At 38.2% G+C, this 23,979-nt stretch overlaps 4 protein-coding genes and 1 pseudogene across 4 annotated transcripts; 2 read left to right on the plus strand and 3 right to left on the minus strand.

The window, feature by feature from the left end:
• The first annotated feature begins 1,849 nt into the window (after nucleotides 1-1,849).
• On the plus strand, nucleotides 1,850-4,496 carry LOC137746994 (rac-like GTP-binding protein ARAC1). Its single transcript, XM_068486994.1, has 7 exons — nucleotides 1,850-2,450; nucleotides 3,181-3,268; nucleotides 3,358-3,467; nucleotides 3,583-3,646; nucleotides 3,858-3,922; nucleotides 4,011-4,076; nucleotides 4,158-4,496. The coding sequence occupies exons 1-7, from the start codon at nucleotides 2,352-2,354 to the stop codon at nucleotides 4,257-4,259; spliced, it is 594 nt and encodes a 197-aa protein (XP_068343095.1). The 5' UTR covers nucleotides 1,850-2,351; the 3' UTR covers nucleotides 4,260-4,496.
• Nucleotides 4,497-5,175: 679 nt separating this feature from the next.
• LOC137748139 (vacuolar protein sorting-associated protein 35A-like) lies at nucleotides 5,176-11,950 on the minus strand. The gene is made up of 21 exons (XM_068488232.1): nucleotides 11,791-11,950; nucleotides 11,560-11,656; nucleotides 11,299-11,422; nucleotides 10,656-10,841; nucleotides 10,467-10,554; nucleotides 10,217-10,273; nucleotides 10,024-10,113; nucleotides 9,793-9,915; nucleotides 9,158-9,292; nucleotides 8,792-8,908; nucleotides 8,184-8,423; nucleotides 8,047-8,112; nucleotides 7,826-7,915; nucleotides 7,245-7,334; nucleotides 6,979-7,068; nucleotides 6,797-6,865; nucleotides 6,627-6,707; nucleotides 6,361-6,468; nucleotides 6,162-6,265; nucleotides 5,768-5,881; nucleotides 5,176-5,685 (listed from the first exon to the last, which is right to left on the minus strand). The coding sequence occupies exons 1-21, from the start codon at nucleotides 11,881-11,883 to the stop codon at nucleotides 5,475-5,477; spliced, it is 2,373 nt and encodes a 790-aa protein (XP_068344333.1). The 5' UTR covers nucleotides 11,884-11,950; the 3' UTR covers nucleotides 5,176-5,474.
• Nucleotides 11,951-13,052: 1,102 nt separating this feature from the next.
• LOC137747299 (stress response protein NST1-like) lies at nucleotides 13,053-17,254 on the minus strand. Its single transcript, XM_068487388.1, has 3 exons — nucleotides 16,901-17,254; nucleotides 14,297-14,621; nucleotides 13,053-14,184 (listed from the first exon to the last, which is right to left on the minus strand). The coding sequence occupies exons 1-3, from the start codon at nucleotides 16,979-16,981 to the stop codon at nucleotides 13,340-13,342; spliced, it is 1,251 nt and encodes a 416-aa protein (XP_068343489.1). The 5' UTR covers nucleotides 16,982-17,254; the 3' UTR covers nucleotides 13,053-13,339.
• A 788-nt stretch (nucleotides 17,255-18,042) lies between these two features.
• On the minus strand, nucleotides 18,043-19,133 carry LOC137746585 (heavy metal-associated isoprenylated plant protein 27-like). The gene is made up of 2 exons (XM_068486602.1): nucleotides 19,053-19,133; nucleotides 18,043-18,429 (listed from the first exon to the last, which is right to left on the minus strand). Exons 1-2 carry the CDS (start codon nucleotides 19,131-19,133, stop codon nucleotides 18,043-18,045), a joined length of 468 nt encoding a protein of 155 aa, XP_068342703.1.
• A 3,161-nt stretch (nucleotides 19,134-22,294) lies between these two features.
• LOC137748266 (GDSL esterase/lipase EXL3-like) lies at nucleotides 22,295-23,979 on the plus strand (annotated as a pseudogene).

The following is a 23,979-nucleotide window of genomic DNA, read 5'->3' on the forward strand; positions in this document are numbered from 1 at the left end:
TTTAGAACCTTGAGTTTTTCTATGCTAGATGAGTAGTTTTGCCCTTTTTCTTTCCAGCCTTGCAATTCAAATTCCAAAATTGGATAAACATTTTTGCCCTATACTTTTAAGGTGGCAATGCAACTGTAATTGGAGGAGGACAGACAGCTTTAGCATCGCCAGAAGATCTTCTGCCCAATCTGCCGATTCTGCCCTAATCATATTTAATTCTTCCCCCTCCTGATCTCCTCCCGTTCCCTCTCATTCTCTCACACTTTCCTCTCTGTTTTGCTCTTTCTATATAAAAAAAAAGTTAACACAAAATGTTGATATGACTTAATCATAACCGTTTAAATAGGAGGATAGGGGAGGGAAGGAAGATTGAGAGAAAAATTAGGAGGGGAGATAACTCTACTCTGGTTTTACAACGTAACTGGATGTTCCAAAACATATACTTTTCCTTAAGATTTCAATATTTAATCTCAATTTGGTCGCAAGTGATAAATAGTCCAGCGAATAGAACCTCCTATTCAGTTTATTGCGTCTTGAGTTTAAACTATTTTCATATTTTATGATCAGTGTAGTTTAAAATAATAATAACGTTTGTAATAAAAAAAAATCTCAAATTGCCCAAAAAGCCTTTCACACCAAATCCACAAGGCCTCCAAACTTTCCATAATCTTAGTTAATTATCTTGTACCTAAAGAAATTAATCATTTTTCATGAAATTATTCTTGTATTGTGGGGTTTGATGTGGTTGCTGTCATGTAAATTATACTCTATCATATTCCAACCACCTCTTCTACCACACATTCATTGGCAAGCATAAGTTGGTATGGTAGTTTTCATCTAATATATCAATATTTAAGGTGCATGTTAAGATACGAGTATAACGTTATATCGTGTGACAGTATTATAGTATCATATAATAATTTCACATGTTAGTATTGCTCGAATCAAGTACAGTTAGGTTAAGGCCAAAATAATCCTCAACTAATTGACAATTAGAACATATCACCGTCATTGTGATCCAATAAACTAAAAGGACGGTCCCAAGCCAACAAAGTTTCTCGCAAAGCGAGGGTCGCAGAGAAACGTCTAATATGCAGCCTTACCTTTACTTTACAAATATGTTGTTTCCATGACTCGAACTCGTGATTTTTTTGTCACCAAAGAGCAACATTTCCATTGACCAAGGCTTGCTTTGATCCCATAAATAAAAAAGAAAAAATTATGCATAGCACAAAAATAACTCTTCTTGAAAACAAGAATCCAATTAAAAATCCATGAGACTAGGTGTGAAAGGATTCTTGTCTATTGATGATTATCTCTACTAATCATCCTCATCAAACTTGGGTTGTGATTATTTCTTTGTCACAAATTATTGGAACAGGTTGACATGATGATAACATAACATGTCAGAACTTGCAAAAACACTATTGTGCAGACAGTTAGACTCTTTTGTACGAATATACCAAGCGAGCCAGGTTTCTTTCGCACTCATCTGACGTTTTATATCGTGTCATACTTTGTATCTGGAATACAAACCAAAATAAGAATCACCAACTAATTAGTCATAACGACAATCCAGCAACATAACACGTCACTTTCCAACGCCAACAACAAAAACAGTAATCGTGGAACAATTCCGCGTGGACAATAGCGAACCAATCCCAAATTACCTTAAATCAATAGTCGATTTCCAAATTAAAGGGATAAAAATTAAAATCACACAGACAAGACTTAACATCACAACAAGAAAAATAAATCCCTTTGTTTCATTTCACTTTTCATCCCCGCCAACCTCAAAAATCTTTTGGGGAAAAAAAAAAAGCCCCTCAAAAATCCGACCCAAACACATATAACCGGACCCAACTTCCTCGCGACTAGCGCGCAGAAAGAAAGAAAAACAGAGAGGAGAGAGAAAGAGACACAGAGGGGAGAGAGACAGAGTCTCACAGTCACAGCCTCGAAGCTATTTGTTGGAGAGTTTGTTGCTCAACGAACGCTTCAACGGCAAATAAAATTCGCGGCCAAAAAAATAGTCCGCCATTTTTGTCTCGCTCACTCTCCTCTTTTCTCTTCCGTGGAGCTTCCAGACGCCCGCACAAGACCCACATTCGCCCATTTTTCTCCTTCCAATTTTCCCCTTCCGAACTCCCCCAATCTTTTTCTTCTCTTTTCTCTCTCGATTCCCCCCCCCATTTGCCAGAATTAGGGTTAGGTTTCGTCGTGAATCGTCCGGATTTCGATCGCGCCACAGATGTGTAAGTGAAGAGGACGAGGAGGAAGGAGAAGAAGAAGAAGATCGGGTCCTCAGGTTCGAAGATCTGGGGCTTGGGTTTTTCTCGAGAAAGTGAGAGAGCGAGAAAATGAGCGCGTCCAGGTTCATAAAGTGCGTCACGGTTGGGGACGGGGCTGTGGGTAAGACGTGTCTGCTTATCTCCTACACCAGCAACACCTTCCCCACCGTAAGTCTTCAATTCCCAATTCCCAATTCGGTTTAATTTCCCTTCCTTTTTTGGGAATTTTAATTTCGTGCGCCATTGTTGCAATAGGTGGAATGTATTTGGTAATTGATTTATTGCTTTTAATTGGGTTTTTGGGTTTGGTTCTGGGGAAGTTTGATGCCGAATGCAATGAGTTGTTGGTGAATTTGTTGTTTTGGTAGAATAATTATTCACAAATTAGCTTCCTTTGAAAATGTGCTTTGTTGTTCCTTTTGTTTCTGGTGCTGCTATTCGCTGATTTTGTATTATTTTTAGCTCAATCTTGCTGACGATATTTGATTGTTTTAGGAAAACATTGGGTGCAAATAATTAGAATGGTATTAATTTTGGTCAAAATTGCCCCTTTTTTTGAGGGGCAATCAAATGTGAAAGGTTTGAAAATAAGTGGGTTATTTGGGATTTTTAAATTCTTTTTCTGCTCTTGACTTAATTCCTCGGATGTTTGGATTGAGGCGTTTTATAGGAGTTTTTTAGATTTTTGGGATTTTACTTTAGCTATTCTGCCTATAAGATGTTATTTGATGAAATTTTAAATCTTTTCTCCCTAGAATGTCTGAACTTCCGAACTTTTTGCAATGTGGGTTGTCTGTGATTTCATATTGTTAAGGTTTATAACTTGTAAGGAAGGGGAGATCATTTGTCGTTATGATGTACGGTTTATAACTTTATTCCATATTGTGGTGGGAAACAGGATTACGTGCCAACTGTTTTCGACAATTTCAGTGCAAACGTGGTCGTGAATGGGAGCACTGTTAACCTGGGGCTATGGGACACAGCTGGTAAATATGCGTTGTCACTTCGGTTTTTGTTGACTAGGGGTTGTATGCATATATGTGTTTTAGGTCTGAATTTATATTTTGTGCAACAGGACAGGAGGATTACAATAGATTAAGACCTTTGAGTTATCGTGGTGCTGATGTGTTTATACTGGCGTTCTCTCTCATCAGCAAAGCCAGCTATGAAAATGTGTCCAAGAAGGTGAGATTTTGCCATATGGGATGTATGTGTACAAAATGTGCTGCTGATTATTACTGTTTTGTCTTTACCTTGATGATCTGATGATGAATCTCAAATATATTGATTTCCTTTCCAGTGGATCCCAGAATTGAAGCATTATGCGCCCGGTGTCCCGATTATTCTCGTTGGAACAAAGCTTGGTAAAATTTTTATCTTTCTACTCTGTAAATATTAAAAAAAAGTTTCGGCCGCTTTATTAGTCTTATTCCTCAACCGTAGATAAATCTTGAGATAATGGGTCCATTGTTTGAACACATTGAGTGTTTTTATTCAGTGATAGTTCTAACTGCGAAATGTCTTTAAGGAGGGCCCTTCTTACTTTTCTTTTATCATAAAAATTTAATGAGCCAGATCTTCGGGACGACAAGCAGTTCTTTATTGACCATCCTGGTGCTGTCCCAATTACTACCGCTCAAGTAACGTTCTTGTCTTTATTGACCATCCTTGTGCCTTATCTTCTTTTCTTCTTCCTTATAATTAAGATTTATATCTCTACCCTTGTAGGGAGAGGAGCTCAGGAAGCTAATTGGAGCACCAGCGTATATCGAGTGCAGTTCAAAAACTCAGCAGGTATTTATATTATCTATTGCATTATGCGGGGGTATTTTTCATGCCTGAACTGTGACTTATGACGTGTGCTTGCGACTGCAGAATGTGAAAGGGGTCTTTGATGCCGCCATCAGGGTTGTTCTTCAACCTCCGAAGCAGAAGAAAAAGGAAGGCGGCAAAGGGAAGGCGTGCTCCATATTGTGATTTGGAAAGTAGGTGTAAAGAGATAATGACCAGCCATCCTGCATGTATTCCCTCACACCCCTTTGTTCCCTAAATCTCGTTTTTCCCTTTTTGTCCTGAAGAAGTTGGAGTCAGTAAGTTGCCGCGTTTGACAATCGTATGGATCTCTCTGTGAAAGCATCAGGTGGTTTGGTGTTGCATTCTTGGAACTGTTGTGATCTCTTAATTGTTGAATTCTATGGTTGGCAACGTTTTCTTAACTCCGGCTTTGATTTTTTTATATTGTTTTAATAGACTGGACTCCCAGTTAGGAAGCCGACCTCGTTTTGCATTGATACAGTTATACTATTACTGTCTGGTGTGCTTGAAGGATTGGGCCTATGCGTTTAGTTTTCATTTTTGTGGTTTGCCTCAACACAATGCATCGCTTCGCATGAGATTATTAGGCTTGTCGGTTTTTAACGCTCCTCTTTTAGCCTCTTGCACTCGTCCTGTTGGCAAGTTATAAAAGAGGAGTGTCAAAATCGCTACTCGGTAGATTAAGAACAATATTGGTGAGCTAAGTTTGAGGAACTGGTGGTTTGATTCATTAAGGTGTCCTTCTAGGCCCAAGTTGTAGCCAATTGTACTTGAAAAAATAATGTACCTTCCGGTTTCAACTTTCAAATGGTAGTGGGAGGCGTTGTAAATTTAGTACTAGTGTAATAGTAATTCTTTTTTGGTATTTCTTTTTACTTGTGAGGTCTTAATTTTGATTTTCGTCGAAGGTAAGTTCGAACCAAATTATTATGGTTTGCCATTGTGGCCTATCCTTAAGTCCCCAAATGAGCAGACCCTTGAACTAACGCTTGCAACGAAACAATGACCAGACCAGAGATCCATGCGAGTAAAATCTTTTCATGGAACGATTGCAAGAAGTTAAACTGGAAAAACAACCTGAAGAAAGATGTGGTTGGTTCTGATCGAAGTAGATTCAAAGTCAAATATATGTTGTACATTTGTACCATTGCAGTAACACAATCAGTATACAGAATTCCTCGACGAGTGATTACCCAAAGTAAACGGCCTATAGACCCACCGGTCTCGGAGGAAAATTCAGCATCGGGGAGGATAAAGCTTACAATCTATTCTCTCAACGAAACGACGTCATAAAGGATGAATTCGGTTCCTAGCATCCACCAAGGCAAACTTATCTGCAGCTCTCGCATTAATAACATGCATTCGCTTCGCAGCAAGTCACGCCTTGATGGGCTCATATCTTTCACCAACTGCACCGCCTTTCTGCTTCTGGAACTGAATGTACCGCAGTGTGCTTTTAAAGAAAGCATCTGTAGATGGCTCTGCTACGGCCGAGTCGCTTTGCAGTTCAGTTGTAACCAATTCAATCAGGCTTTGGACTGAAGCAACCGTTATCTGTGGGTTCCCCTTCTCGAAGAAATAGAGGTACCTGAAAACACAACAAAGTAAGGCCTTCTCTTTCCGCAATAGAAGAAACAGAAAAAATCGGCTTTGGCGTCAGCAACTATTACTTGTTCAGTATTTCAACAAAGAGCGTTACTGAACCGGTGCTACCCCGTGCAGCATTGGACATCTGTTGGGCAGCATTAGCGATTCGTAAAGCTCGCTTTAGGCAAATCAGTACCCTGGATAGCAAGTAAAAGAAAATTAAAACGAATTATAACCAAACAGAACAATAGCAGTTTCAAAGTATGAACCAAGGAATGGCTCCGCTAAGATTCTTATACTCAGAAACCATCCCTTCACTCCTCTGTCCATTTCCACTTAACTCCTAACTGTCCTTCATACAGTTCTTTCACCGTGAACATATCCTTTCGGCACAATAAAGAAAACTGACATGACTTGCACAGCCATAAGCACAACTAAATGGGTTTAGTATAGAAGCCAAATGTTAATACAACACACCTTTCTCCATCCTTCATGCTCTCATGATCATCGACCCAGAAGAGATGTGAGCAAGCATAAACAGCTCGGCACTGATCAGCCTTCTTTAAAAGCTTTGCCGAATACTGGTCAAAGACAAGGCATTAAGTAAGGTTTTCAGTAGAAACGGACAGGCAGCATTATAACTAACGAAATTACGAAATTATGAAATTATGATTACCCCTGTGGCTTTGTGAGTTAAAGTATCCCTGTTCTCAACACCAAATACATGCATCCTCTGGAGAGTCCCGATTATCAGATGAATGGCAGTCACCTGTGCTTTCGAATCCTATTACAGAAAATTCATGCAAACAAGAAAGATTATATACAATCCAGTAATCAGTATTCAAAAAGGAAAGAGTAGACACAATCCAGTGTTCCATTGAAATCTTAAAAAAAAAAAAAAAAATGAAACAGGTGAAGAGGCAACCAAATAGGGAAACTCACTGAAATTTCTTCTTCGTAAAGAATATATGCTTGGGTGAAGAATTCATAGGCAACGGGTTCCAAATCACAGTCATTTGCAGCCTAATTAATGAAAAACAACAGGCATTAAAATTAGGGATAACATTCTTTAGGTCATGCCATTTATTTGAAAACCGAACATTTCAATGTACCTCAGCACATTGCAAATATAACCGTAATGCCAGTTCAGGTGCTGGAACATTCAACAAAGCCTCAATAGTCTAAAACAATAAACCAGAAGTGTTACTCAATGGCTAGAAAGATCAAAGTCTATGCTCAAACTGTGTAGGATATACGTAATGCAAGCTCTCTGAAAGCTTTCACTAGCATTTACCTGAGTCAAGAGCTGAAAAATTTTCTTTGGTGTGGTTGATGCATCGTCTCCAAATGGATTCTCGTCCTGGGCTTGCAATTTCCTAACCAACTGCACATAACAAATAAAATCAGACGAACACCGCCAAAAAGACCACCAATTCCATTACTCACACCATACTAGTTTGAGAAATTTCAACAACAAATCGACAAAAATAAAAAAAGTTGACTAGCATCAACACATAATGTGTCCAACTGTTAACATGATTTGGATAGACAGAAGCAAACCTTTAGAGAAGAGAAAACTAGGGGAGGGATAGTAAAGGGCAAACGCGTTGGTCCTCCAACCAGGATGTGCTTCTTCACAGTACATATGATCTGCAATTCAGTGCACGAATTGTGGCAAACATTAGGGATGAATGGTGCTCCAGTTCTTGCAAAATCTCTTGAGAGAGAAAAATCAATAAACAAAGAGTAATCTACATGTACTTCAATTTCTAAAATATATACACAACATGAATTTTCCACGAGTGATATTGCCATGTCTGCCAACACTAGGACCAGTATCCCATAAGCAGGGGTGGGGTGGCATGAAATCAAGGCATGAAAACTCACTGTCACATCAGTTCAAAATGCAAAAACCATTTTCAAGTGCTGGTAACATTTTTCCATATATTAGTACAGAAACATGAGAAAACAATTAATTATGACTCAATTAAAACTTCAAGGGAGTATAACTCAGGAAGACTTCAGAATTAAATACTTGAGAAATCCTCACGGATACTCTTGTAAGGTAAGATTATAAAGACAGAAGGTATGCAAACATATGAAATAGGCACATGAATACCATACTCAAACATATCCAATACCTTAAACATCTCTTCGGGATCATCATTAGAAAACATTTGAATAAGTCGCGCAACTGAATTTTGCTCCTCCTTGAAATCTTCTTCATCAACCTAGAGTTGAAAGAGAAGATATGCTCACACCTCAAGTGTATAGATTCAGAAGAAAATGCACAATATTGTGGAAGCCTAGAGAGGAGCTTTACTATCATCAATAAATGTATGATCGATAACACAGAAATTACCTCATCATTAAGAGTCCCATCCAAATCCTCAATAAGTCCTTTTATTAATTCAAACAAAGCCTCGACCTGTAAAAATTGCATTCCATGTCATTAAGAAGCAATCTCAGTCGAAAGGACAAACCATTAGTTAAGCATACCTTCTCGGCAGTTAAAACATGAGTTGTATTTTTCATAATGCTCTGAATTATAACAGTAGCCATGACTTTATTTGTTCCACTATCAAGGAATTCCAGTACGCGAGGATAATTTGTAAGCTTCAAAGCCGTGACAATATCATTATATTTCTCAAGTGGAGCACTTAAAAGTGCAACCACTTGTTTTGTCGCCCTGCTGTCTTGAATTTTTCCTTTTCCAGAGAGTTTCTTAACAAATGAGCCCTGGTGAAAAGAAAATAAATGGAAATAATTACATATGTGGTGACCTTTTATAGAACAATATATATATATATATATATTGATCAATCAATTTAAATGATAAGATAAATCAAATCTGTGCCACCAGACTTGCAGCACAAGAAATTTATTTACAAGAACAGACTTTACTGGATTATATGTATAGCATAACGTGGAAAGTTACGGTTCATCCAAAGTATATGCAAAGAAAAATTTGCAAAGGTTGGACTATCCAATTTCGGGCCACATGCAATTTGACCATAAAAATCTGTTTCACTTAGTATAACTTTGATGCGCATAGACGATAGAACTGAGCATAACTATGTTAAGAAAAGTTTGTCAAGGAAACATACCAACACTTGATCAGCATAATCAAGTCGATCAGGGTGCACATGGAGAGTGAATTTAAGAAGCGATGAATATAGAGTGACAACACCGATGATAGGCATGTCAACTTGTGCTTCAATCACCTGCATTGACATATTGTTTAAGTATCAAAACGAATGCAAACAAATACACAAAAACACAAATACCAAGACAGGAAAGCATATAGATGCAATGAACACTTGGTTACAGTTATACGTACTTATACTGCAGACAAACAAGGTCACAAAAAAGCTCTATGTGTAACCACTTGGTGATAGTAGATATGAAAAGAGATAATTCAAGCATGGCACAACCCTGAACTTAATCATCAATTTATTATACACTAAGATTACCTTTCCAATAGCATTGCTCAGTTTTGAAAAAGCTTCTACTTGTAAAAACTCAGGCAATACTTCTGTACTTGAGGCAGCATAATTTGAAAGTCTTTCCATTAACTGGGATAGAACTGTCTTAATATCAACAGATGGCTGAAACAAAAAATGAAATTAGACAAGAATGGCAGAGAAATGTAATAAATTAAAAATACGATGATAAATATTATGAACACACAAAATACAAAGTTATCTAACATTCTTAATCAAATTTCAAACAAAAGACAAAAGGTTTTCCAAGATTAAGAGTATACCATAAACTATTTGACTATCATTAACTGATTTTATATATGAAGCAAAACACAAATGCAACATTCCATGTATCAATTCTCGGAGACATGATGCTCCATGCATCTTCCTATGAAACATTCAAAGCATTCCATATGGCTTAAAATGAGTGCAACAAGTCATAAAACAAAATGTAAAAAATCTCTTACAATAAGAAGGTACACTCCAAAACCAGAACAAATGACAAAAGCACCTTCAGTTTCAAAAGATCAATGCACAAAACCCCATAATGCAAAATAGAAGAAAAGTGACATGAATAAAAAACAATACAGGGTATTAATAAAATTTGTGCATATAATGTTACTGACCTGAAGTTGGGGGCAAGCACCCAACAATACGTCAAGAGTTTGCAAGTGGTACTCATCGGGAAAGACTTGAATTATGCAATCCATCAAATAAAACTGTGCAATCTCATCCTTACAATTGACAACCTGTTAAAAAAAGCAAGGTGATGAAGCCATTTTTTATGGTTAAGAGGTGGAAGTTACACATCATAAATATTAAAGGATCGATTAAAGATAAAACAGCATCAATCGGACCTGCTCCAGGACTCTGGGAAGCACGGCATCTTTGTACAAATCTAAATCAACACCTTCTATCTGGCTTAGGACGTGCAAGTTTTTACCAACCTAAAGGAACAACAGACATAGAGAAGCCTTCTGTAAGTGTACACTGCATATGCACACAACAATATAGCAGTGAAATCAACCAGCTACCAGTTACTGATATTACAAGATCACGTAGCTCGCTCCTTTCTTTCTCCCGTTTCTCCTTTTCCCGGGCAGGTCCCTGCAGACCAGAAAGCCGGAGAGCAAGCCTCAACTCAGGATCAGCTAAGAGTATGAATGATTCAAAAGCACTACAACACCTGCATGACCAGAAAGCATGCCCTCATGACATATTTTTACCTTCATGACATGCAAGCATTGTGGTACCCGTGCATGTCTAAACCTGAGAGCTCTGTATATAAGTATCAACCAACCTGATGTTGCATCCGCACCCAAAGTTTGTTCATCTCAGTGAAATTTTGGAGCACAAACTCAACAGCGTCCTTGACAGTGTCGGCATCTCTGGGCAAGTTAAGGATTATTGACAAATCAGATTGAATCAAATGAAAGAATACGATCATACACAGAAAATAAACATAGGAATGAATATCTGATTTCCTTACCCTTCATATTCAGAACCAATATCAGGCAATTTGTCCCTACTCACTTGAGAAAGGTAACTCCTTAAGAATAGCCCACGTACAGGATTCTGAACGCCACGGGACATTTCAACGAGATCTTTTAGGACATCCTTAGCAGGAGCTTCCTTAGATTTGATGTACACAGAACCTACTGTACAGAGAAGATACCTAATAGAGATCACAAAATTCACTTATAAGCCACAGAAATGCTATAGCTATGCCTTGTTCTTCACTTAAGATAAATTCGATGCACTCAAAGGAACACCCTGAAAGGAGATAGCGTCCAACTCATAATTGTATAAATCTTCATTACAAAGACATTGATAATAGATCAAATCATGAATTGTAATTTCTGCTTAATTTTGGGTCTTTTTTTGATAAGGTTTAGTATTAGGGAACTTTTCAAATTGCAGCATGTTAACGATTTACAATCAGAATTACAGTATCTGAAGGAATACGACCGCAATGCCAACTAGGTAAGTAAGACATTATGTGCAGCATAGTTCATAAACAAAAACAAATTGGATTATCTCCCGGGGACTTTAAGTGAACTACGAAGTCAAAACCTAAATAAAGCAATTGATACATGTGCAACTGAAGATTAACTAACATAATTAAGACTTACAATCTAGGCAATATGTTGCCGGCGTGCTGAACAAGCTCATAGAGATCAATAATGGAGCAGCCGCGCCGAGCCTCCTCCTTGAAGAACATTTCCAATTTCCTCAATTCGTCAAACGCCCGCATATCTGAGGCAATTCAAACCATAAATCAGTGAAATCACCATCCACAAACTCGCAAACATTCGGCATTTACGAAAATGCAAAAACAAAGCAGAATCAATTTCCAAATCCCTCCGGATCGATGAGAAGTAATCAAAACTTACAAAGTTCGTAGTACTTGTGAGGGGAAAGCTTCGAGGTCCGGAGCTCCGACAGCATCTGAGCTGAGTACTTGAGCGCGTCTCTGAGATTGTTCGAGTCCTGATTGAAGAATTTGCAGAAAAATTGAACGAAGGAAAACAATTTCACTGAATTTTCAGCGAACAAAAAAATTGGTAGAAAATTGGAGGGAAGAAGATCGAGGGTTTGTTTGATTGACTGATTGAAGGAGTTACCAGAGCTCGGTGCATATAGAAGGCGTTCTGTTGGAGGCCGGCGATTCCAGCTGCCAGCCATTTCTCTTCATCTTCAACTCCGTTCGAGATCATCTTCTCTCTCTAGCTCTCTCTCTCTCTCTCTCTCTCTCTCTCTCTCTCTCTCTCTATCTCGCTCTCGGTTGCGTTTTGACCATACTGGTTTTGGCCACAACTGTCTGGCCAACTCGAGGTCTGTTTGGATCCGGACCCGATATCATGGGTCGGTTAAACTGGTTAGGGGTCAGGCCTAACATAACCAGTGATTCAGGCTCGTGCCTGTTTGGGCTTTATTTAAATGGGCCGAGCACGATTCGGCCCGATCTCTTTTGTTTTCTTGACAAACAATAGTTGAGCGTAGATTGGAACTTCGGAACTCAAGTGTAAGAATTGATGTTTTAATCAAGTGAGATACGAACCACTTGCAAATGTCCAATTTCTTTAAATCCTCTAGTTTCATAAGTGCTTTGATGCACTTTTGGTTCTGTACTTTTCAAATTGGGTGCATCCGAATCAAATTTGACATCTAAAATTCTGAAATCCAAACATGTAGAGACTAGAACGAAATTGGAATGTATATTTAAATATTTTTTCCTTTTTTGGATTAAAAGACTCTTTCTATTTGAAAACAATATCATCAATTCAACTTATATAAAATGATATATAGTCGATATTTTAAATTATAAAACTCAAGTCCCCTTGGCACATCCAATTAATTCAAGATATTTCAATTTTTTTTAGTACATCAGTATTTTTACACTGGGGGAGGGAGAGTTCGACTAAGCCACACAATGGACAATCTAATTTGGTATTGAATTCATCATCCACGAGATTTGATACTAAGACCTCTTACTTCCAAGCTAAGAAAAATATCACTAGACCATAATACTGAGTGGCAAAATATATTTCAATTGATATAATCACTTTATCCCCAATAATGTCATTTATTAGTTAAAATCCGATATGTATGAGTTAAAAATCCATATGATCAACAAATTTTCCTAATAATGTGATTTTTCGTTGACCCCATACTATTTTTTACCTTTCACAATTTTTATCATTTTGATCATCTTCAATTCATTTCAATGACCGAAAATTGTAAAAATTGAAAAATGTGTAAAATATAAAACGAAGTGTTGATAGCGCCACCCAAAACTAAAACATCTAACGCAGCGACGTTGTACCCGACTAGAGCCAAAGTGCCAACTACCAAAAACCAATAGAGAAATGCCGAAACAGTTGACAAAAAGGAAATGATATTATAATCGATTCAAAAGAATTGCAAAGTTTGTGATACATCAATATGCGATCTACCCTACAAAAACAAATCCTTTCATTCCCCATATCTCTGCCGTTGCTGTTTTCTCAACCCAACCGGGAGTCGCTCTAGGCACGAGAGAGCAAGCAAACCAACACCACCAAAGCCGGAAACAACCTCTTCACACCTTCAGTACCGAAAAACTATCAAATACAAAGTTCACTGGCGCTTTCAGCTCCTCACTTGTCAATCTTCCACTTTCCAGGCGGGGGTTTAGAACGGTACTGTGTATGGCAATGCATATATATCGGACTCGGGGAAGAGGCAAGCACATGGCCAAGACGTTGCGTCACCATAGCTCAGGCTGTCACTGACGACTGTAGGTTTCTCAACGCCACAATTCCATTTTGTCTTTGCCTCGAACCATCCCTCATCGTCGACATCCATGTGAAGACATTGTGAGAGAGGAGGTTGAACCCAGTTTTCAATTAGCTCTCTGTATTGTGAAGGAAGAGAACCACTGCCAGACTTCCGGTGTTTTTCTTTACCACGCCTGGAAGAGCGTTCATTGCTAGCATTTCCAGAAGTAGCGCACGGATGCTGTCCCTCCTCTATGCCTTGTTTAGGAGCAGGTTCTTGCAGTCCTTCAACAAAGGCATTATCTGTCCTTCCTGAGGAAGAGCAAGGCTGTTCTTGGCTGGGTAGCACTTCTGGACCTTTGGGCCTTTGGAGGAACAACCAGGAAGGCTGTTCCTGGCTGGGGAGAACATCTGTACCTTTAGGCCTTTGGAAAGAAGACCTGGAAGGCTGTTCCTGGCTGGGTAGAACTTCTGCACCTTTTTGCCTTTGGAGAGACAACCGGCAAGGCTGTTCAGGACTGGGTAGCAAATCTGGATCTTTGTTCCTTTGAAGAGACAACCGGCAAGGCTGTTCCTCTTTGGGTAGCACTACTGGATCCTTGTGCTTTTGGAGAGGCAACTGGCAAGGTTGTTTCTCTCTGGATAGCACCACTGGATCTTTGTGCGATTTGAGAGGGAACCGGCAAGGCTGCTCCTCACTGGGTAGCAGTTCAGGATCTTTGTGCCTTTGGAGAGGCAACCGGATCCGAAGAATGCTTGCTTCAAATAATAATACATTTTGAAGGAAGAATATCAGTGCCCATGAGAAGCTAACAAACCCAACAGGCAAACACCCTTCTCCCAAGTAAGGAAGAAACATAAGAGCACTCACCAGAATTTTGCCTGCCATCAGGGGGAGAGTCCTGCTTCTGCCTTTTGTTGCTGTTAACGGTGATATCAGAAGAGTTCTGGGAACCAACTGGTTGCTCATGTTCTTCAGTAAGGTCACTCTTGTCAAGGTTTTCCGTTTCATGTTTTCTTTTCTTTCCATGGTCTGTACCTTTCTTGTCTTCTTGGTGCCTTTCAACTTTGTGCCTTTTCTTATGACTCTGCTTCTTATTTTCAGGCTCCCCATTTTCTCGAGCCTTCTTTTCTTTCTTCTCTCGTTTTTTCTCCCTCTTCTTTTCTTTAATGGCCTTCTCATCTTCTCTTTGGAGCTTCAAATAACAAGAGTAACCATCAACTTTTGAACTCATTGGAAAAGTTTAAAATACTGTCACAAAAACAAGCATTCCAAAGCAGACCAAAAATTGTTGGATAAAACATAACATCCTTATTAGATAATAATGGAAATCAATAAATCAACATTGAAGACAACCAATGCGGATGATCTATGACGAGAATTTTGGTTATTAAACTATTGTTTTCTCTGTATACAATGTATTAAAAGCGTGAGGCGTGGGCGAGGCGTCCAAGGGATAGCCTAGCCTAGGCGTGAGGCGTGAGGCGAAGCCTCACGAGACCTAAATTTTTTAATATATACACTGAGCATACACATATATTATATTAAAAAAAAAAAAAAAAAAGATTATAATCAATAATCACCCTGAGCACACACATATATTATATATATATATATATATAATAGAGGATGAAAAGCACAATGAGCACACATATAACAATGCACGTAGACAGCGCACACATCCTTTATATAAAAAATAAAAATCAGAAAACAAAGCAGAGAGATGATAGTGCAAGGAAGAGGTATGAGGTAGTTAAAACCCTACCCAAAATTTGGGTTTGGGAATATTAAAATAAAAAAAATAAAAAAATAAATCCCCTGAGGCATGCCTAGGCGGCTCCAGCGATGCCTTTCGGCGCCTTACACCCACTCCCTCAAAACAGAGGCGTCAACCCTCAAGCCCAACCTCACAGGGCGCCTAGGCGCACCCTGAGGCGAGCCTTTTAAAACATTATCAAGTGATAATTGAATTTTCATACATGTTCATGACATCAATAACAGAGTCAACATTCCAAAAAAAAACCTAAATCAACTTTTTCACACATGCTATAGACTGCACTCTTAACTTTGCTGCATAGAGATCAGCACCAATCATAGCCAACAACTAAGGTGAAACTTAAGCAATTATGCCTCAAGGAGGACTCGAACAAAACTACATGGATTCCCAATTATGCCTTGGAGAGGACTTGAACCTCCACGCTCTTAAGCACAAGACAGTATTGAGTCTCACGTGTCTACCATTTCCACCACCAAGGCATCTTCAAGCAAACTGCACTAAAAGAAAAGGAGAACTTGAATCCTACAACATATGCCACACCCGAACGCACCAGGCTCAAGGTGCTATTTATCTGACCCTACCATCTATGAAATAACCGGTCAAATAAACTAAACCTGCGCTTACCCAAAAAATCTACTATAGTACAAAACTCAAAGCTGTAATTGCTTAAGTTTCACCTTAGCAACCTTTCAGCATTATGACTTTCTAAGGACACACTTGAATTCAAAAGTCACTTCCTAATCCACTACAGTGCAAACTCACTCTTGGTTATGTGTTGCCACTTCAAACTTGAGTATGTAACTCAGTGAGAAGTGAGAACTAAAATGATCTTCAAGCAGCCAGCACATAGTAGAATATGTACTTGACCATCTCAAATCATTCATCTCATATGCATAAGCAAGAATGTCAAGCAATCTCATCTAACACATCTCAAATCATTTTCAATAATCTGCCACACAATACAATCTCAATCCCAACCTAACAAGACTCTGAAGTGCCTGTAAAAGTATCATGTTTTGTTGTTTGAGTCAAACAACACGACAATGTGAAAGCCTAGTACCAAGAACAGGTACCATCGCTCACACACGTCAAGCACACAACTAAAGCCATAGGAAGGTTTTAAAAGTACCATTATCAATTCCTAAAAGGAAGACAACAGACACTGATGTGCCACATGCATGAACACAAGCTACAACACTGCAGAACCAGCTCAGCTTACAAAAAGAAGGCCAGGAATTTGTGTTTCTATAGCATTTTTCTATCACAAATGGATGTAAAGTTCCGCACACGCTAGAGTCCAGTGGCAAACAGAACACTCAACCACTCATGAATTCATGTCAGGGGCTCAAAATCTAAGCCAAAGTTTCCGATTTTGGCCAATCAAAATTGGCTCAAGCCAACAAAAACCCAGGAAGTGAAATTACGTTTTGTAACGATTAATGGCTTCTATTTGTTTCTATGGGGAACTAAAAAGTGTTATCGATTGTAAAACCCGTGATTCAGCTCTCGAATTCACCCCATTTCCAAATTTTTCTCTCTATGTTCTTACTTTTTTCAGGGCATTCTATGGGTTCTCTTATCTACACAAAATATGATCATACGAGAGCTGAACAAACGCATCAATTAACGAACCGAATCGTACAGTACACGTCGAGCACAAATCCAAAAACCCATAAAGCAAGGATTGCTCAACAAACCTTAATCGAATCGATCAGGGCCCCATCGTGGATCCCCTTCTTCACGTACCCAGGAGGAGGGTACGGAAAACACCGAGACATTTGTGATACAGCAGAAAATCAACCAACCAACACACAAAGCGAATCGAGTCCGAAACAATTCGATTTTTCTCAAACCCTAGCTCGAACGAGGTCGCTTGCTCGCAATCGACTGCGGCTGGGGTTTCGATACTTGTTTCGATCCTTGTTTCGGAACACAAATGTCCCGCGCGCAGACAAAGGTTTGAGTAAAAAGGGAGGGAACTCGATCTAGGGTTAGGGCTTGGAGGGGAACGAATCGCTCGAGAGCGAAGAGCTTTGGAACGGGAGAGAGAGAAGCCCCAGATCCAATTGGTGAGCCAAGACCACAAACAGCGGTATTTATAGTAGGGATTCCTCTGGCTGGCCGACGCGTTTTGGGCACCACAAAATCAAACGACGTCGTGGTCGCGAAGTGTGGCTGTAAAGCAAGGGATCGTATCTGTCACTCCCAGACCGTTTACTGTAGGAATATAATTAGCCCAGTCCAACTTACTTGCTATCCCAATTCAGCCCAGTATCTTTGGGCCTAAGCCACTTATTACAAATGAACCCAGTTTTAAGGTCCATTTGTACTGACAAGTATAGACCGTTGAATTTGATCTCAATGGTTGTAACCAAATCAATTAAAAACTACTTACATTAAAATCGGGTAATAAATAATCCGTCAACAACAGTTCTTTTTTCAACTAAAATTTTTTCCTTTTTCAACTAAAATTTTTTCCTTTTTCGACAACAGTTAACTCTTCACAAATCATGTCGTTTTCATTGCCCTAAACTCTCTTGTAAACGATTTCAAACAATTTCAATCACCTTCCACATCATCAAAATTGTTTAGTGTTCAAAACTCTGTTAAAGTTGTCCAGTGTTTGTCGCCTCCGACACAGCTTTCGAACAAGATGAACTCATATGAGATGATAACACACACAATGGTGCCATAAGACCCAAAATTTTCCCTCTCTCTGCCTTCTTCACACTTCAGGCAAACTTTTTTCATTTCCAAAACACTCTTAAGCAATTTTTACAGCGACTATTCAAAAAAGTGCTACAAAATTTACAAGTTGGAATTTCAGCATATCATTGGACTACATGACGACACACGCATTTGGATTCTCGTCACTAAACGCCGTCGTATACTTCACTTCAGTGGAGCTTGCACGTGCGAGAGCCGATGCCTCCGGATCCTCCAGCACGTTCCGCACGTACCCAGGTGGGGCCTTCTTGTCATAAGCCTCCGGGGCGTAGGGATGCGGAACGACATCGTACGGCACGTAAGGCCAGAGCTCAGCCTTCTTCCCCGTTCGATGCCTAACACGATGCAAGACTTTGTCGGGGTCCACATAGCCAATCACAGTGAGCTTGCTCTGCTTGGGGTCCACCTCAACCTCCGTGACTCCTTTCATGCCTTGCACTGATTTCTTCACTCTTCTCTCGCACCCTTCACAGTCCATCTTCACTTTAATCTCCACCGTCTGATATAAAAATAAAAATAAAAAAAGAAACAAAATGCACGGTTATAGACTAATATTGCATCCAATGGGTTTCTATCCAATTGGTACTAAATTCAATTTAACTTTTATAAACAAAAAAAATAAGTTGGGGTTAGGGATTTGAAATAATTCAGAACGAGCTACAAGTATATACTGTCGAACCTAATATCTTTTTTTTATAATAAAAAATATACTAAATTCCGATAGATCAATAATCAATATTGAACTCGTGACAAGAATCCAATTAATTAGAAAAACGAAATAATTATTAAGGAATATTCTCTATACACTTTAAAGCGCAAGTGACTCTAATAATAAATAGATCACTTATATCAATAAAAATATAGTATGTCGGGCATATAATATTCATTACATGAAAGAGCCATATACATCGTATTAGAATATCTTCTACTCAAGCATCATGTTCGATTCTTCCTCTCCAACTATCGTTATACAATAGACAAAAAAATATATGCATCGATTGACCACATATAGAGTATCGCATGTACTTGAGCATCGTGTTCGATTCTCCCCTTCTAACCATCGCCCTTGCAAACGATGAAGTAAAAAACTATACGAAGAAGTGGGAATATAGCAGCACTTACCTTCAATTGCTTGTTCTTTTTGAGCTTTTTACTACTACGATGCCACTCTCCAAGCTCAGAGACTTTACTGAGAAAACCCATTGCCACACACACGTGCAAAGATAAAACTAGAAAAAGTGGGACAATGCTGCTTACGAAGTTATAAAACCCTAAAGTTTGCCTTGCAGGTTGCAACATATATATACACATCAGCATGACCCTCCAAGCTGTGCTGTGCGTGGTAGCTGTAGATGGTTGGCACCTGTCTCTTTATAAATGTGGAGTAATCTAGAATCTACACGTTGTTGCTGGGCTGAGTTTGGGCTTATCACATTTTTGGGTTGAGTTTCATGGCAATCTATAAACAGTGCAGAGACTACAAAACTTCTAGTTATCTCGCCGTGCAATATAACGAGGGGTCCTATCTACATTTTTTTTTTTTTTTTTAGTAAACTGTCAATTTTCTCTCTGAACTATTACTAAACTTTTGATTTTTCCCCTGAACTTTTTAATTAGAAAATTAAGGACTTAAACTAAATTTTTTGCCAGATTCCCCCTACCATTAATTTTTCATAGATTTCATCCAAATTAACGTTAATTTTTATTATGTGCAAATCATGTCACTCTCCTTTGTGGACAAAAGTGTCACTTCACTAGACCTTCAGACACAAAAGCTATAGAATGACACATATTTGCATAGGTTTATATTTTAGAAATCTAAGGTTTTCAATTAGTTTAAAGAATGAAACGACCGAACTACCCACACTTGTTGTGCACATGCTACCATTTAACAGAAATTTGGATGGAATGAATGAAAAATTAACAGCAGGGGCAAATCGGCCAAAAAAATTAATTTAAGTCCTTAATTTTCCAATTAAAAAGTTCAAGAGGAAAATCGAAAGTTAGGTGGTAGTTTAGGAGGCAAATCGGCAATTTACTTTTTTTTTTTTTTTTTTTAAAGTAATGAAAAGGGTTTCAAACTTTAAGTTTTAACAAAAAAATTATTCTATAACTTTATTTAATGATAAAGACAAGAGAAAGAAGAAGAAGAAGAAGAAGAAGAAGAAGGTAAAAAAAAAAACACCACCTGCAAAGAGCACCCAACCAATCCTTCAATTGCATAACCTTTTGACATAATCCAATCATATTTTATTCCTCTAAAATTAAAATGTCAAATTGAAGTGGGTTCCGTTTGATTCAGAATCACTTATGAGGCGGTATGGTTAGGTGGGAGTCGGTCAGGTGTGAGTTAGGATGGTTAAGGGTCATCATTGACAACATCGTTGGACTCATCACCCATTTTTGTAGTAATGGTATTTAGCTATTGGCTATGCATGACTTTAACGGCGCGGACGTTGATCTCTATCATTTTTTTTTTAATCTTTTTATTGCATTATGGTAAAAGAACTTGAAAATCTGGAACGAGCATCTACCGTTAAGTTTCATAAATTGTGTAGTGTCGTTAAGTTTCATAAACAGTGTAGAAAGTTTCATTAACAGTGTAGTATCGTTAAGTTTCAGAAATATTGTAGTACTGTTAAATTTCATAAACAGTGTAGTATTATTAAGTTTTATAAACAATGTAGTAAGTTTCATAAACAATTTGTGTGAGGGGCACGCGGGTCCACACGTCAGTTTTTGTTATTTTATTTTAAATATTAAAATTATGTCTTTTTTATTAAAATGTAAGAGTTTTTTTTTTTATTAAAATTTAAATTTGTTTCATTAAATAAAGTTATAGCATGATTTTTTTTTATTAAGATAAACTTAGTCAAAGTCCTTTTCATGAAAGTTTTCCTTTTTATATATTTTTTTAATAATTTTTGTTCATTGATTTTTTTAATTTACTTATTTTCATGATTTAAGATTGAGAAAAGATTGTAAATGATAAAAATGGGCGTGGGTAGTACGGAGTGAGGTTTGGATTTTGAAGTGGTAGTATTGAGCGCGTAGGATGGGTAAGTCTTCAATAGTTCAGTTTTATATTCATTAAATTGGTAAATAAGAAAAAAAAGATAGTATTTCTTCGATAATCTAATTTTTACGTTTATTTTCTGTACTACTAAGTAGTCCGGAATATTAAAAACTAAATAAACGTAGGACATATTGTATAACATTAAAATATAAATACTATTTGAACTTTTTAGAGAAACTTTGGTGAGTTACAAGTTCCAGCATGAATGAAGATACATTAGGGTTCTTTAAATTTGTTGGGCCCACTTTAAATATTTGTGTACCCACCATTTTAGGGCCTCCAAGTGTCCGCCCTGGGCTAGGATTGGCTTTGTGTTAATATCAAGGTTTCAAATTTTGGAAAATTGTATCCTCAAATGGTATTAACACAATATGTTTAACTTGGAAATTTCCGCCCGTGACCCTCTTTCACAGTGGTAGAGAAGAGTATTACTTTTGTATCATGACGTGGTTTCGAACGTCGTCAACTCTTTAATCTAACATCTAATCTAACAAATTTATCTTCTGACAAAAAAAAAAAAAAAAAAAAAAAAAACTAGGAAATTTCCATCCAAATTTTCGAAAATGCTTAGACCTCGAAATTTTTGTTAAAATATGAATTTTCAATCCAACTAGCACAGTTGTTAAGCTAAATCCATTATGGAAGACATTTCAGTTGCGTCCCTTTGGTGCTTAACATGGAACAACAATATCCGCGCACAGGAAGAGCAAATTTCATTAAAAAATACTCATAATTTAAGGAACCCAGAAACAAAAATTGCAGGAAGAACTTACCTTTGTTGCTGTCGAGGGAAGTTGAAGAGAGGAAGTAGTTCAGGTTTCAATTAAGAGAAATAGCATTTTTCGTGTAATTGTACTCTCAGCGAGGTTTGAATTGCAGCAGTCACTAATTTGTGTCGACCAAGAGCTTGTTTGGCAACTGTTTTTGAATGACTGAAAACGTTTTTAGAGAAAATGTTTTTGAAACTAATTCTTAGTAAAAATACAAGTTAATCATGAGAAAAACACTTTAAGTGTTTTTAAAACCCAAATTTTTTTTTTCTTCTAAAAGAGCTTTCAATCGTTTAGAATCACTTGTCCCAAGAGAATATCTGCGCATGGGTGCTATATGTGAAAATTTATGTAGGTAGAGCCTCGACTCCCTTTCCTGTAGTTTTGGTCATCATGACCTTCCCGTGTACGTTGAATTAAACCAGCCTCCGTCTAACAACTACTAAAAAGTAAATACATCTTCTGTGCAAATATCTAACTACCTACTCACGTACGCATATGCTTAAAAGGCCTTCAACATGCAGTGTATTTTCATCCACTTAACACAATGAACTTTCTCTCCCAAAAACTTCTTCCTTCATCTAAATCTTCTCTCAAATTTCTTTCGGTCGTTATAGTTTTGTTCTTTTACAGCCATGCTGCTGCTGTGAAACTACCAAACAATGAAAAGATTCCGGCACTGATTGTTTTCGGAGATTCAATAGTGGATCCTGGAAACAACGACAATATTGGCACTATAGTCAAATGCAACTTCCCACCTTATGGGAGGGACTTTATCGGAAAACGGCCTACTGGAAGGTTTAGTAATGGCAGAGTTCCCTCAGACTTGATAGGTAAATCTTACTACTGTCATTGTTGTTTTTACTTTTTACGGCTGCTGGCTTAACCAAACTGTAAGAAAATTAACCCGTTCCAAACTTTTCAGCTGAATCAGTTGGAGTGAAAAATATTTTACCAGCTTATTTGGATCCGAATCTGAAGATTGAAGACCTACTTACTGGTGTAAGTTTTGCCTCAGGTGGTTCAGGATATGATCCTCTCACTCCCCAAATTGTGGTAAATAATTATTATATCTTCCCATCTTTTACTATTTAGTATTTGATACATCCTTGGTTTCTGTTAATTATGCTTCTTTCAGTCTGTCCTATCATTATCAGATCAACTAGACCTGTTCAAAGATTACATACGCAAGATAACTGCAGCAGCGGGGGAGGAGAGCGCGGCAACTATAGTATCAAAAAGCATATACATTTTGTGCATAGGAAGCGACGACATTGCAAATACTTATTTATCTTCACCAGTGAGGAGACCTTACTATGACATTCCAGCGTATACCGATCTCATGATTAACTCGGCTTCAAGTTTCTTACAGGTAAACGTCGAAGAATTGCAAAAGTCAGCATGGGAAAATGAATTTTTCGTTCTTGAAACTTTGCTTCCAAGTAATTGAGATCAAGGATTAAAGTGTGCTTTACTTTTTGCCCTTATTTTAATGTGGGGGAAAATGGGGCTGCAGGAACTTTATGGACTCGGAGCAAGAAGAATTGGAGTAATAAATCTGCCGGCAATCGGGTGTGTGCCGTCACAGAGAACACTGGGTGGAGGCATAAATAGGGATTGCTCCGAGACTGCTAACCAAGCGGCCCGCCTCTTCAACTCCAAGCTCTCGGCCAAAATAGATGCCTTCAATAAGAGGCTTCCACAAGCGAGGGTTGTCTACCTTGATATCTACTACACATTGCTTTCCCTCATCCAAAACCCTACTCAATATGGTAAGATCGTCATATTTGTTTAATTTCAAATTAGTGATACATCAACTAAGTTTACGGGTAATGTTAAACTGTGAATCTAAGGTACTTATACATGGATTCAGGATTTGAAGTGGCGAATAAGGGCTGCTGTGGAACAGGAAACATCGAGGTTAGCGTCCTGTGTACTCGTTACTCTCCGGAAACCTGCAATGATTCATCGAAATACATATTCTGGGACAGCTATCATCCCACAGAGAAGACATATGAGATCCTTGTCCCTCTGGTTTTCGATACGCAAATTCGTAAATTCTTCTGATCATCAGCTTCTCAGTCTCTCACGTCTCAAGTTTCAAGTCTCAACAATCAATAAATTGGCAAGCCAGCTTAATGTGTTGTATTTCTCCTATTCTGTATTGTCTTCATTGTCGTACTTTTCGATTGTATTAATGTGC

Source organism: Pyrus communis, chromosome 10, assembly GCF_963583255.1.
Source record: "Pyrus communis chromosome 10, drPyrComm1.1, whole genome shotgun sequence".
NCBI classification, from domain to species: domain Eukaryota; kingdom Viridiplantae; phylum Streptophyta; class Magnoliopsida; order Rosales; family Rosaceae; genus Pyrus; species Pyrus communis.